This window comes from Capricornis sumatraensis, chromosome 22 (genome assembly GCF_032405125.1).
Source record: "Capricornis sumatraensis isolate serow.1 chromosome 22, serow.2, whole genome shotgun sequence".
NCBI lineage: Eukaryota > Metazoa > Chordata > Mammalia > Artiodactyla > Bovidae > Capricornis > Capricornis sumatraensis.
Genome location: NC_091090.1, coordinates 29683640 through 29698531, shown reverse-complemented (window position 1 = coordinate 29698531; position 14892 = coordinate 29683640). Strand labels below are relative to the sequence as shown.

The window sequence follows — 14892 nt, the reverse complement described above, 5'->3', positions numbered from 1 at the left end:
TTCAACTTTGGCTAACTAGGGGAGCAGAATAGAATCACTATAAAAAGAGGTTTACCAGGATTTCCTTTGTCCCATTGGCTTTATTTCAAACAGAATTTGGACCAAACATTTCAGGAAGACAGAATGACAGGCAGCAACCTCAGAGCAGCCCCAGTTTGACTTACCTCCTCATCCCTGTTTGTCAGGGCAGGTAGAGAGGGGTCAAATGGTGGGAGCGCTGTGCACCCAAGAGAGAGAGGAGAGACGGAGCTTCCCAAGTGAGACACTGGCATTCGACTTCACCAGTATGGCTTGATTTTTGTCTGAAAGCTGCAGAATGCCTGCAGACCTGGAGGGGGTCCTCTGAGCCAGGACCCATTTGTCAGTTGCCAGTTTCATTTGCCTCCTGACACATGCTCAGGGTCTGGAAGCTGGCCGTCTGGGTGTGAATGTCCCAGGCACAGGAGCCATCTGTGTGGCTGCGCCTTCCTCCTTTTGATTTCTAAGAGTGTGAGGGGCTGCTTCTATCTGGTCCTTAATCATCCTACAAGGGATACTCCAGGAGATCAGAGGGTTCAGCAGTTATCTTGTTGGAGAGAGGTTAAGAAGACACAGTCACCGTCTCCTATTCTCATATTTTCTCCACATTCGGTTGATTGTGCAATTCGTTTCAAGGTTTGTTAGTAGTGAGTGGCTGGACCTAAGCATAGCTTCTCTAATCAGAACTGTGGTGCCTTTTTAATCATTGTGTCTCCCAGGACAATACAGTGGTGGGTTTTCAAGAAGCTCTTGAAATTCTCATGCAGGAGCTAACCAGGCAGTTTAAAAGGAATGAATCTTGACAATCGAACATAGGCAGTGCCCGGGAAGTGGCAAGACAGCAGGAAAGGACTCAAACTTCTCCAAGAGTTAAACTGTAAATCCAACGCAGAGAAGTGGCTGGTTGTGGGGGAAATGGCTTCAAAAACCTGCAAGACTTTGAGAACCCAAGTGACTCTGTTCTCATAGGATTGTGGGTACTAACAGTCACGTTTCTCATCATAAACTAACTACTGTTATTCTGATTCTTTACTTCCTTGCGAGTTTTGTTAGCAAAAGCAGCCACTTTAAGTGGGATCCTGGCTAGCACGTTAGTGTGGGGCAGTTTGGTGCTTAACTGGTTTGTTTGTTCTTTCCCTATTTCTTAAATTGTGAGATAGAGCATACACACAGGAAAGTGCAAACGTATTTCTATACAGTTTAAAAATTAATTATAATGGCTAATTACTAATTCTGTTTCAGAAACAGAACGTTATCAGCATCCCAGAACCCCCATACCCCGACTCCAATCACAGCTCCCGTTTCTCCTCACTAGAGGTAACCACCATCTTGTGTCTGTCATAATCATTTCCTTGCTTCTCTTCATACTTTTGCCTCCTATGTATGCATCCCTAAATAATAGTTTTGTTTCACCAATTTTGGAATTAAGGGGAGATACACCATGTAGTCTGTGCTAGTTGGTTCTTTTAAATATATTTTCTTATTTTGCCCTTCAGAAAACCCAAGCCAGCAGTCATGGCGGCCAAACCCAAGCTCTGGTACTTCCACGGCCGAGGCAGGATGGAGTCTATCCGCTGGCTGCTGGCTGCAGCTGGTGTGGAGGTTGGTTCCCGATTGAGAAATGGAAGAGGGGGTAATCTGGGTGAGACTGAAGTGGTCCTCTTCACCTTTCAAATGTCAGGATGGTTCCTTTCAAGCTGTATCCACTCTTTCCCTTTCCAACTGCCTTCCTGAGGTGAAGGTGGGCTCACAGTCCTCTGCTTAAACAGGGGTAGGAAGGGAGACGCCTAGGGAGGTGTTCTGGAAGCTTCCTGAGCCTGGAAAGATCTTGAAGGATCACAGATTGAGGAGAGAGAGGAGACTCACATTTGAATCATTCTCTCAGTTGAGACCAGCTCATTTCCCAGGGTCTTTCCAACTCTGGTCAGCCCTTCAGTCCTGTTCTACCCATGGCTGTCCACTGGAACCTCAGGCCCAGCTGCAGCTTGCCCACCAACCCTTGGCCCTTCTCCTAAAAGCCTACCCCACTGGGATCTTTCCCTAACTTCAGTATTTTTTCTTAACCCTCTCTCTGACTTTTTCATAGATTTTTTACAAGTGCTTTGGAATTGTTCTGTTTCATGCAGGTGTAGACTCCCTTGTCCCTATTTGAGTGCCACCTCCTCTAGAACACAGACTTAGGATCTTCTTTATTTTGCTTTATTTTACTCCCTTTATCTTAACCCCCATCTCAAGGTCTGGTGTACAAAAAGTCACTCTGTCCCACAAAAGCTCTGGAAACTCCATCAGTAAATGATGGTACCCCTACCTGAATAATGATCTTTGGGTCCCTTTCACTGAGTACGTGAACAAAAAGAAATGCCTAATTTGACCTGATATGGAGGGAGGAGGATGCAGAAGAGAGAGAAGAAAAAAAGAGAAGAAAAGGGAAGAGGAGAAATCAGGGGGAGGAAAGGGCAAGAGTTTGGAGAGAAGGCAGAGCTAAGATGCGGACAAGGAAAAATATGAATGGGGGCTTGGGGATCCTTTAAGCAGGCAGCACCTAAGAAAGGCTGCCAGTCCCATGTTAGCCTAAGCTACTCTTACAGACATGGTCTGTCAGAGTTTTCAGCCACATGGTAGTTGATAACTTTGTGGTCTTTTCTTTCTTCTTTTTTTTTCTGGTTCAAGGTGATTTTTCATTTGAAAATGAATTTGTATGTTTATGCAGGAGATGAAAACACACTTATCCACTTAAAGGAGGAGGGTATCCTCTCAGTAACAAATTCTTGAACCAGTGCTAATTTTTTAAATTCTTTTTTATAAAATTTTCATTCTGGAAGCTGTTGGGAACTTTATACTGTAAGCATTTCTTTCTTTCTCTCACCTTAGGTCTATAACAATATATCTTTTTTTTTTAGTTTGAAGAAGAATTTCTTGAAACAAGAGAACAATATGAGAAGTTGCAGAAGGGTGAGCCTAGATTTATTCAATGTTATCGTATGGGAAAAATAAAACAAGATACGTTCCCAGAAATATTCGTTTCAGCACAGAACTCTAGCATGACAACCATTGGAAAAGGCACAGAGCAGGGTTGCTAGCACTGACTGTTCACTGTGCCCCCAGCATAGAGCTAAAGGTGTGACCGGCTCTGCCTCCTTAGCCTCGTAAAAATGTATCAAGTAGGTTATGACTCTGGCCTCGACTCAGCGACAGCCTGGGTTGATCCAGTGCCAACTGGCTCAATAATCCCCATCCCACCAGAGAAGCCTTCAAGGATTCTTCACAGTGATCCAGTGGGCCAGAGGAGAGGGAACAAAAGGGCGGGTGAATTAGATCTAACATATTCCCTGGTTCTCGTGGTTCGTATTCACTTTTTCTTAGTGGTTTTAGCAGATAAACAGAGAGCATTTTACCAGGTCACAACTGTAGAATCAAAACTATAGAAAAGATCATTACATTTGGAAGAAGTTCTTAATCCCTACAATTCCCCGATTTTCTCCCACTAAGAGAGAAGACTGATACTTCCCCAGTCCTACTTCTCACAGCCATAATGTTATTTTCTTTATCTAAGGAAACCCAGGGTCCCTATTGTTGTTGATAAGCAGTCATGAAATTACCACAGATTATTTTTTGAGAAAGACTTTCAGAGAATCATCAGCTGACCTGCCATTTACAAACGGCATGGCTTTGGGCAGGACTTTTCATTTCTCTTCATCCTGTCCCCTTGCCATACAGTAAGAGAATCTTTCTTGTCTTGACTGCAGAGTACCAGGAAATCTCATGGAGAGGGAAGACCTGCTTAGGCCTTCCCTAATTTTCATCCCGGACCTTTATTATCTAGATAGAATCCCTCTGAAGCGCCTCTTCCCCTCTTCCTCTTCATTTCTGCCCCATTTTACTCTAAATAAGGACAGTCACATAATAGTGGTTAAATACCTATGCATTGAATAAATGAATGGATGTTGTTGTGTAAACTCTTCCATGATCAATCTGGCAGGAAATGTTAGGGATTTCCCTAGCATGCCTAACATTCCCTAGAAATGCAGGAAATCCTAAGGAACCCTCCATCCCTCCCTGGGTCTGTGAGGCTGTTGAGGACAGCCTCCTGGGGATTGCTGCCATCTGTAAGCAGGGGCAGCCAGAGAGAGCACTGGACTGGGAGTCAGGAGGCCCCCTTCTGCCGGCTTAGCTGTCCCCTCTGGGTCCAAGCAAGTCACTTTGCCCCACTGGCCTCCACAGTGCACTGTACGTAATATGAACAAACTGAACTAAATGATCTCAAAGGTCCTCTCCTGTGTTCTTGATCTGAGACTTTCTTCAATTCTTCCGAAGAGGATCATCAGCTCCTAGAAGCAGGGATCATTTCTAATGGCTGTTTGCATCATTCATAAACAGCAACATAGAGCTCAGCTTTAGATGTTTATTCAGTTTTGGAGAAATGTAGAAATGTCTCAGAAAATGAAGGTTTCATAGTCTCTCCACTAAAAATAGTATTGATATTTCTGAAGTACCATCTTGCCCAAAGAAACTCAGTAAAATGGGCAGGACAGATACTGTTACAGATCAGAAAATAGGCTCAGAGAAGTGAAAGACGTGTCTGAAGTCCTCCATCACCCCCACAAGACAGGGACACTGCTGCTGCTAAGTCGCTTCAGTCGTGTGCGACTCTGTGCGACCCCAGAGACGGCAGCCCACCAGGCTCCCCCGTCCCTGGGATTCTCCAGGCAGGAACACTGGAGTGGTTTGCCATTTCCTTCTCCAATGCATGAAAGTGAAAAGTGAAAGTGAAGTCGCTCAGTCATGTCCGACTCTTAGCGACCCCATGGACTGCAGCCTGCCAGGCTCCTCCTTCCATGGGATTTTCCAGGCAAGAGTAGTGGAGTGGGGTGCCATTGCCTTCTCCAAGACAGGGACACTGGCTCCCTGGAAAGCTGCCACCACGTTCCCACGTCTCATTAGGTCAATTATTGGAAGCTGGGGAAATTAACTGTGGCCTTTGCCAGTGCGCTAGTGAAATCTGACTCCTATTCTGGGTAAAATTCCTTATTCTCATTAATGTACAGGTGTTAGTGAAAATTTAAAGGCTACTCATTCCTTCAAGACCCCATGAAAAAGTACATCTTTAAATGCAGTATTTATACAGGCAGTTCACTCAGAAAGAAGAATAATTTGATTTTACTGAACTTTGATTGTTGACAGTATTCAGTGTTTTACTTATGTTATGATGTTTCATCTTTTCAAAATCCTGCTCGATGGATATTACAGCTATTTTAGAGAAAAGGAAACTGGAGCTCAGATAAGTCATTTGCTTAAAGTCACAGGGCTTGAAGGGCCAAAGCTGACATTTGGGCCCAGGACCTGGGTTCTTGCTGTCACATCCATCCCATTGTCACGCAGACCTAGAGTGATACCCGTTGTACTTTTTAAAGAATTCAGACTCCATCCCTGAATCAGAGTATCTGGAGGGTGGGGTGAGTATTTTTAACAACCACCTCTTCCAGGTGATTCTTATACACCTGAAACTTTGAAAACCAAAAACACTGATACTATAATTCAGTCAGAGCAAATGTAGAAAGCCTTAAATAACCATGATTAACCAACATGCAAAAACCCATGAACCTATCAAGCAAATCTCACATTTTCCATTAAACAAATGGTAGGCATTTCCTCAGCAACTGGGGTCTTAAACTCACCCCTTTGGATGAAAACTAAGAATCACTCAACAAATTTAGAAGTGGACCCTCCTGCAGGCTGACCGCAACCATGGAGGGAGAGTCTCTTAACCTAATCTCTTCGCTCAAACCACAGATGGACGCCTGCTTTTCGGCCAGGTGCCTCTGGTTGAAATTGATGGAATGGAGCTGACACAGACAAGAGCCATCCTCAGCTACCTTGCTGCCAAGTACAACTTGCATGGGAAGGACCTGAAGGAGACAGTCAGGTACCACAGTGCCCGCGCCAATACTTGGTTCTTCTCCAAGCTCTGTCTTCCTACACTGAGACCCAGATCAGGTGCAGCCTTTCATCCTGGAGGGAGGGCAGGAGACAAGGGGACAAGAGGAGGTGCTTGTGCTACCCCGGTATGTCTTGCGCATGCTCTGAACACCTGCTCCTGGATGCCCCTTCTACTCTTCACAGAGGTCTGCATTCGACATTCTCATATTCTCTCCCCACTCCTAACAAAGTTTGTTCTCATAAAAAGATCTCATAAACTACTCTGCACAAAGGTGGCAATGACTGATTCAGCAAACAAATATTGAGCATGTACCAATGACCTATTCCTGCAAATAATGATATATAACATGTCACCATGAAGCCTAGGGACTTAAGTCAGCAAGGACTTGTTATTGCTCACTGGTCTATGGGGGAAGCCTTGGTGGCTCAGTGGTAAAGAATCTGCTTACCAATGCAGGAGACTTGGGTTTGATCCTTGGGCCAGGAAGATCCCCTGGAGAAGGAAATGGCAATCCACTCCAGAATTCTTGCCTAGGAAATCCCATGGACAGAGAAGCGTGGCAGGCTACAGTCAATGGGGTTGCAAAAGAGTTGGATACGACCGAGTGACTAAACAATGCCACCAGTCAATGGGTCATCTGCGTGTCAGCATTTTCAGGCCAGGCTTAATGTATCTTGGCTGGACTCACTCCTAGGTCTGTGGTCAACTGGTAGTCAGCAAGGAGAATCTGGTTGGGGTGCTGGCCGACCATCAGTTGGTGAGCAAGTGGCCACCTGTCTCTGTCTTCTTTTCCCGAGCTTGTTCTCATTGCAGCCAGGTAGGGTTCTCAGAGAGAGTGAAAGCACACAGGCTGTTAGCTTCTGGGCTCAGAACTGGGACCTCATTCTAGTGGTCAAATTGAGTCATGAGGTCAGCCCAAGCAGCAGACCCCATCTACTAATGGGAGAGCTGCCAAGCTTTATCACAAATACTGAAGAGTGAAGATCTGTGGCCTCTTTTTTTTTTGCATTTCTACACCATAGGGATCCACTCTGTGCTATGCACTATGCTAGGCCTGGCTGACCATGGCTGGGTTCTTTCTCCCAGGAATAGTGCAGTTTTACAAGAAATGAGTAAACTTAAAATGAAGACTTGCAACAGTAAAAATTTTCCTGAATTTGTGGTTGGAGATCTGTTCAGGGGACCTATCACAAATTATACTCAAAATTTTGTAATAACCTATAAGGAAAAATAAATATATCTTATGTACTTATAACTGAATCACTTTTCTGTACACTTGAAACTAGCACAATACTGTAAATCAATTATACTTCAATAATTAAAAAAAATTAGTCATCTGTTCCAATATCTCAGTTCAGTCCAGTTTAGTCACTCAGTCACGTCTGACTCTTTGTGACCCCATGAATCACAGCACGCCAGCTCCTTGTCCATCACCAGCTCCCAGAGTCCACCCAAACCCATGTCCATCGAGTCAATGATGCCATCCAACCATCTCATCCTCTGTCATCCCCTTCTCCTCTTGCCCTCAATCTTTCCCAGCATCAGGGTCTTTTCCAATGAGTCAGCTCTTCGCATCAGGTGGCCAACGTATTGGAGGTTCAGCCTAAGCATCAGTCCTTCCAATGAACACCCAGGACTGATCTCCTTTAGAATGGACTGGTTGGATCTCCTTGCAGTCCAAGGGACTCTCAAGAGTCTTCTCCAACACCACAGTTCAAAAGCATCAATTCTTCGGTGCTCAGCTTTCTTCACAGTCCAACTCTCACATCCATACATGACCACAGGAAAAACCATAGCCTTCACTAGACGGACCTTTGTCGGCAAAGTAATGTCTCTGCTTTTGAATATGCTATCTAGGTTGGTCATAACTTTCCTTCCAAGGAATAAGTGTCTTTTAATTTCATGGTTGCAATCGCCATCTTCAGTGATTTTGGAGCCCAGAAAAATAAAGTCTGCCACTGTTTCCACTGTTTTCCCATCTATCTGCCATGGAGTGATGGGACCGGATGCCATGATCTTTGTTTTCTGAATGTTGGGCTTTAAGCCAACTTTTTCACTCTCCTGTTTCAGTTTCATCAGCAGGCTCTTTAGTTCTTCACTTTCTGCCATAAGGGTGGTGTCATCTGCATATCTGAGGTTATTGATATTTCTCCCGGCAATCTTGATTCCAGCTTGTGCTTCCTCCAGCCCAGCGTTTCTCATGATGTACTCTGCATATAAGTTAAATAAGCAGGGTGACAATATACAGCCTTGATGTACTCCTTTTCCTATTTGGAACCAGTCTGTTGTTCCATGTCCAGTTCTAACTGTTGCTTCCTGACCTGCATACAGGTTTTTCAAGAGGCAGGTCAGGTGATCTGGTATGCCCATCTCTTTCAGAATTTTCCAGTTTATTGTGATCCACACAGTCAAAGGCTTTGGCATAGTCAATAAAACAGAAATAGATGTTTTTCTGGAACTCTCTTGCTTTTTCGATGATCCATTGGATGTTGGCAATTTGATCTCTGGTTCCTCTTGCCTTTTCTAAAACCAGCTTGAATATCTGGAAGTTCATGGTTCACATATTGCTGAAGCCTGGCTTGGAGAATTTTAAGCATTACTTTACTAGTGTGTGAGATGAGTGTAATTGTGCAGTAGTTTGAGCATTCTTTGGCATCGCCTTTCTTTGGGATTGGAATGAAAACTGACCTTTTCCAGTCCTGTGGCCACTGCTGAGTTTTCCATATTTGCTAGTCACACCAAAGAAAAAGTAGTGGATCAGGAAACCCCTCACACAAAGGTTTCTCTTGGATTGAGAGTTCCCGCTGTTTGTCAGGATCGACATGTACGCCGACGGCACCCTGGACCTCATGCTGATGGTGGCACTGGCTGCGTTCAAACCCCCAGAGGAAAAAGAGGAGAGCCTGGCTTTAGTTGTGAAGAAAGCTAAAACCCAGTACTTCCCCGTGTTTGAAAAGGTAGGCTGCGGGGATCCAGTATGGCCGAGGCAGTGAGGCCCAGCGTGAGGGTCTGCGACAGCTGGGAGCTCAGATCCTCCAGGGGAGCAGGGCGGGGCTGACATCTACGAGGGTGACCCTCCCAAGTCCCCGCCCCCGGGTCCTCCCCCTGAGCCCAGGCGGCAGTGGGGGTGGGAGGAGGGCGAGATTTGGGGGAGGGGCATACACAGTGCAGCAAGTCCCCTGGTCTACCTCCCAGGCTGCAGGGATCAGGGCCAGTGACATTCCCTATTGCTGATAAGAGTAAAGAGTGAAATCTTAAAAGGCAGAAGCTGTGTTGGTGCTGTTCTGCATTTGGACCAAAACTTTAATAAGGATTCCCAAATAAATGATGTAAAATTATGGAACCTCTAACCAAACAAAATTGGAATAAACCAAGGGCAGTGAAGGACTGATGCTGAAGCTGAAGCTTCAATACTTTGGCCACCTGATGCAAAGAGCAGACTCATTGGAAAAGACCCTGATGCTGGGAAACATTGAGGGCAGGAGGAGTAGGGGATGACAGAGGATGGGATGGTTGGATGGCATCATCGATTCAATGGATATGAGTTTGAGCAAACTCCAAGAGGTGGTGAAGGACAGGGAAGCCTGGCTTGCTGCAGTCTATGGGGTCACAAAGAGTTGGACATGACTGAGCAACTGAATAACAACATTTACCTTTGTTCCTTATTTATGGAATAAACTTGTGCTTTTTACATCTGCTACTCAAAGCAGCACCTGAGGAATTTTTATATTCGGTTTTCACTGGATGGTGAAAAGGCTCATGTTTGAACTTCTGGTATCCCACTGGTACCTTATCTGTGGTGTAGTAGCCAGATTCTAGTTAATTATGACCTTTATGTCTTCTCTGCTGGTGGGTACAGTTTTACTTAACCAGCTCTAGGCTCGTAACAGGAGTTCCACTCCAGCACTTCACCACCCAAATTGTCAGATCATCAAATTTCCAAGAAGATTGTGTGGATTGTGTGGATTGCGGCAATATATAAGGGTTAGTCGCTCAGTCGTGTGATTCTCACAGATGTGGGTTTGATCTAGCAATCTTCCTGGGTCAGAAATCTTCCCTGGAGAGGGGATTGGCTACCCACTCCAGTATTCTTGCCTAGAGAATTCCATGGATAGAGGAGCCCGGTAGGCTATATAGTCCACAGGATCCAGAGTCAGACACAACTGAGTGACTAACACACACACGTAAAGGTGTTAGTTTCATTTTATCCTTGCAAGCATTCTTGGAGATTATCAAGAAAAAGATTCTTAAGTAAATTTGATCTCTACAAAAAACCCCATGCTTTTGTTAAAAAGTGTTTAGCCAGGCAAAATAGTCTTTAGTTTTATTTGATATTCTTTATTTTTCTTTCTGCAGATTTTGAAAGACCACGGAGAGGATTTTCTTGTTGGCAACAAATTCAGCTGGGCAGACATACAGCTCCTGGAAGCTATTTTAACGGTGGAAGAACTTGAGGCTTCTGTTCTTTCCGACTTCTCTCTGCTAAAGGTAGAGTTTTAGCACCCACCCAGAGTTCAGGGAAACAGGAACAGACACAAAGACTGAAACAAAATATGCCCCCAGGCCAATCTCCAAAGAAAGTTAAAAAGGCTGTTTTAAAAATCGTTACTTCACTCGTTTTGGTAATTGTCTCCTGCTCACAGAATAGGATGATTAGGAAATAAATCCTTATGGAAGGAGAAAGATTTTTATTTCTACCATGAACATTTAATGCTTTCCGTTTTTGTGGTGCTTTGAGTGTTTGTCCTGGCTGATGGGTCTGCTTGTGTTGTTTTCCTCTCCAGCTCCTACCAGACCGCTTTGTCCCCTTTTCTCCCCCTGATGCTATCTGTTCAGTCAGTTCAGTTACTCAGTCGTGTCCGACTCTTTGTGACCCCATGAACTGCAGCACACCAGGCTTCCCTGTCCATCACCAACTCCCAGAGCTTACTCAAACTCATGTCCATTGAGTCGGTGATGCCATCCAACCATCTCATCCTCTGTCATCCTCTTCTCCTCCTGCCTTCAATCTTTCCCAGCATCAGGGTCTTATTCCAATGAGTTAGCTCTTCACATGAGGTGGCCAAAGTGTTGGAGTTTCAGCTCCAGCATCAGTCCTTCCAATGAATATTCAGTCCTTCCAATGAATATTCCTTTAGAATGGACTGGTTGGCTCTCCTTGCAGCCCAAGGGACTCTCAAGAGTCTTCTCCAACACCACAGTTCAAAAGCATCAATTCTTCGGCAGTCAGCTTTCCTTATAGTCCAACTCTCATATCCATACATGACTACTGGAAAAACCATAGCTTTGACTAGATGGACCTTTGCTGGCAAAGTATGTGTCTGCTTTTTAATATGCTGTCCAGGTTGGTCATAACTATTTTTCCAAGGAACAAGCATCTTTTAATTTCATGGCTGCAGTCATCATCTGCAGTGATTTTGGAGCCCCCCAAAATAAAAGTCTGTCGCTGTTTCCATTGTTTCCCCATCTATTTGCCATGAAGTGATGGGACCAGATGCCATGATCTTCATTTTATGAATGTTGAGTTTTAAGCCAAGTTTTTCACTCTCCTTCACTTTCATCAAGAGGCTTTTTAGTTCTTCCTTGATTTCTGCCGTAAGTGTGGTGTCATCTGCATATCTGAAGTGATTGATATTTCTCCCAGCAATCTTGATTCCAGCTTGTGCTTCCTCCAGCCCAGCATTTCCCATGATGTACTCTGCATAGAAGTTAAATAAGCAGGGTGACAATGTACAGTCTTGATGTGCTCCTTTCCTGATTTGGAACCAGTTTGTTGTTCCATGTCCAGTTCTAACTGTTTCTTCTTGACCTGCATACAGATTTCTCAGGAGGCAAGTCAGGTGGTCTCGTATTCCCATCTCGAAGAATTTTCCACAGTTGTGATCCACAGTCAAAGGCTTTGGCATAGTCAATAAAGCAGAAGTAGATGTTTTTCCAGAACTCTCTTGCTTTTTTGATGATCCAACGGATGTTGGCAATTTGATCTCTGGTTCCTCTGCCTTTTCTAAATCCACCTTGAACACCTGAGCTATGAAGGCCCTCAATTGCCCAGAGCCTCTGCTCAGAGGGTACTGCCTCTGCTTAATCGGAACCACTGAGCGACTAACACACACATAAGGGTGTGTGTGTGTGTCTGTGTGTGTGTCTATGTTCCTATGTGCCTACCTCTCTCCTGCTACACTGCCAGTCCTCAGACCTCTCTCTGAATCCTGACACTGCCAGACCTTATCTAGCTTCTGTTTCAGTTCCTTACAAAGATTTTCTCTAATAGGTGACCACAGGTTTTGTACTTCAAGAATAGCATTTTTTATTTTTTTGGCTTTGCCACACAACATGTGGGATCTTAGTTCCCTGACCAGGGATCGAACCTGTGCCTTTGCAGTGAAAGTGCAAAGTCTTAACCACCAGACCACCAGGGAAGTTCCAGAGCAACACTTTTTAATAACAAAAGTACATAAGACATTTGTATAACCCCCTCCCAAAAAAAAGACCTATAATCCTACCAACCAAATGATTATGCATTAGACTTCCTGACCTCTTATTTTACATTTTCCCCCCAAATGGCATCATGCTAAATATCGTTCTGTGGCCTGCTTTTAACATTTTTTTTCACTTATCATAAATATATTTATAGTCAACACATATTCTTCTGCAATATAATTTTATTTTCTTTTATTAGGCAGGAGAGTCTCATCTTTTTTGAAAAATCAGAACTTATATAAAAAGGGCATAAACTGTGAAATTTCATTCTCACCACCACCCTCCTACATTCTCACCTCTATCCTCCTACATTCTCACCTCTATAATCTCTTTTATTGGCTCCTGTGTGCCTGTCCAGTATTTATGCAGATATGAGGAAATATGAGTTATATGTTTGTCTCCCCTCCTCCCACTTTCTCACACAAAATGGAAAATTGTGTATATTATGTTCTGCCCTGGGCTATTTTTTTTTTAAACTAAACAATGCAATGCAATACAATCCCTGTCAATACAGGGATCTTCCTTTTTTCTTTTATATATAAAATATCATTTAAAATTACTGACCCGTGCTCTCTTTGGCAGCACATATGCTAAAATTGGAACGATACAGAGAAGATTCGCATGGCCCCTGTGCAAGAATGACACGCAAATTCATGAAACATTCCATATTTTTATATGGCACGTGTCTACATGGTGGCTATGGTCTGGGCTTGGAACGATTCTTAACCTGGATTCTGGACAGGTATCACATCCAAGATGTGTACTTGTACCCTCCATTTGTCCAGCGCTGAAAGCCATGACCAGTTCCCCCCCACCCCCAGAACTTCAAGGAAAGAACTTTAAGGTTCATGGAAGGAACAGACTGCCTCTTAAAAAAAGAAGCCAAAATCTTCCCCCTGCTTTTTTTTTTTAATTCCACTGGGGTATGTCCGTTTCTGTTTTCTCTTTCTTATTCCTGATACCACAGAAAGCAGTTCAAAACATTTTGAATATCAAGTAACATTGATGTTATCATTTTAAGGAAAAAATACCCATTAAAAAGTCTGGGAGAAACTGTGGCATGTAGCTCTGCAGTTAGGAGTATGTCTCAGCGCTTTATCCACCTTTAGGTTAAAACCTTTATGTCGTATGTACCACATATATGATTAAATAATTTTAAATTATGAAAAAACATTACTGACCTATTTCTTTTAGGGATATAACATAACTTATATAGTTTTATTTTCCGAGAAATATAAATTATTTCCAATTTTTCATTGTGGCAACATTCTTATAGTTATCTCACACTCTTACTTATTCTCTTATAATTAATTTCTAGAAAAGAATTGATACTTCAAAAAAATATGAGTTTCTAGAGTTATTGATATGGACTACCTAACGGTGTCAATGATTTTTCACTAAGAAAATTTCACTTATGCCAAACAGGCCTGCAGTTGTATTACTTTCTCAGGAATACCCAGCAAATATGATTCAAGGGAGTGACTTGTATTCAACATTCTAGGCCTCACCAATTGAGGATCTAAGCTTTCTACCTCTTGTAACAAAGTTTTGGGCTCCCTTAAAGGTTGTGACTGCTCTTAAGAGCCTGATTTTACTATTTCTCATTTCAGGAATTTAAGACAAGAATCAGCAACATTCCTACCATTAAGAAGTTCCTGCAGCCTGGGAGTCAGAGGAAGCCGCCCCCGGATAGCCACTATGTCAAGGTTGTCAGGAACGTCTTACAGCTCGAAAGGCAGCAGTCTTAGGATGGCAGAGTAAGGAACCAGTTGCAGCACTGGCTCCTGTCTCGAAGCAAAGCGAATGGTGTAGATTCTAGGAGTAATCTAAGTGCAGATTGTAAGTAATCTAAGTGTAGATTCTAAGTGTAGATTCTAGGAGTAATGTGTCCAAAAAGAACAAAACCATATTGCCATCAGCAGCAAATGCCAAGTAAATGCAATTTAAAAAAAGCCATTCTGATGTGATAAATTTTTAAGCTGGTCAATTGTGGATGATGGTTACAACTTTTATTAAATTACTACTCTGAGTAAATAAAGAGGAGGTTGATACGAAGACAAAACAAAACAAGAGCTTCTCTGATGGCTCAGATGGTTAACAATCTGCCTTCTCAGTCAGACACAACTGAGTGATTAACACGGTCAACACACACTGATATGAAATTCTTCAGGCAGAGGCCTGCAGAGGGCACTGTTCTTGCTGTCTGCATCTAAACCAGGACCATTAAGGGAAGTGGAAGTGAAAGTCACTCAGTCGTGTCCAACTCTTTGCGACCTCATGGAATTCTCCAGGCCAGAACACTGGAGTGGGTGACCTTGCCCTTCTCCAGGGGATCTTCCCAACCCAGGTATCGAACCTAGGTCTCACATTGCAGGCAGATTCTTTACAAGTTGAGGGAAGCCAGTGAGTGGTGATTTGAGAGGGCAGGATCTCTCCAACACCCACAGTGATTCTGA

The 14892-nt window shown here is 43.6% G+C and overlaps 1 protein-coding gene and 2 non-coding genes across 3 annotated transcripts; 2 read left to right on the top strand and 1 right to left on the bottom strand.

Annotated features, from left to right (window-relative positions):
* The first annotated feature begins 1533 nt into the window (after nt 1-1533).
* LOC138097934 (glutathione S-transferase A4-like) lies at nt 1534-14184 on the top strand. The gene is made up of 6 exons (XM_068994160.1): nt 1534-1620; nt 2919-2970; nt 5809-5941; nt 8772-8913; nt 10313-10444; nt 14047-14184. Exons 1-6 carry the CDS (start codon nt 1534-1536, stop codon nt 14182-14184), a joined length of 684 nt encoding a protein of 227 aa, XP_068850261.1.
* TRNAE-UUC (transfer RNA glutamic acid (anticodon UUC)) lies at nt 12304-12375 on the bottom strand. Its single transcript has one exon. It is a non-coding gene; the product is annotated as a tRNA-Glu (tRNA).
* LOC138069840 (U6 spliceosomal RNA) lies at nt 13003-13109 on the top strand. Its single transcript, XR_011144108.1, has one exon. It is a non-coding gene; the product is annotated as a U6 spliceosomal RNA (small nuclear RNA).
* Nucleotides 14185-14892: the final 708 nt, after the last annotated feature.

Bases quoted from the DNA above. Each gene is read 5' to 3' on its own strand.
- LOC138097934 (XM_068994160.1), top strand. From the start codon at position 1,534: ATGGCGGCCAAACCCAAGCTCTGGTACTTCCACGGCCGAGGCAGGATG. The intron at 1,621-2,918 runs GTTGGTTCCCGA...TTTTTTTTTTAG, and splicing joins TGGCTGCAGCTGGTGTGGAG to TTTGAAGAAGAATTTCTTGA. The intron at 8,914-10,312 runs GTAGGCTGCGGG...TTCTTTCTGCAG, and splicing joins ACTTCCCCGTGTTTGAAAAG to ATTTTGAAAGACCACGGAGA.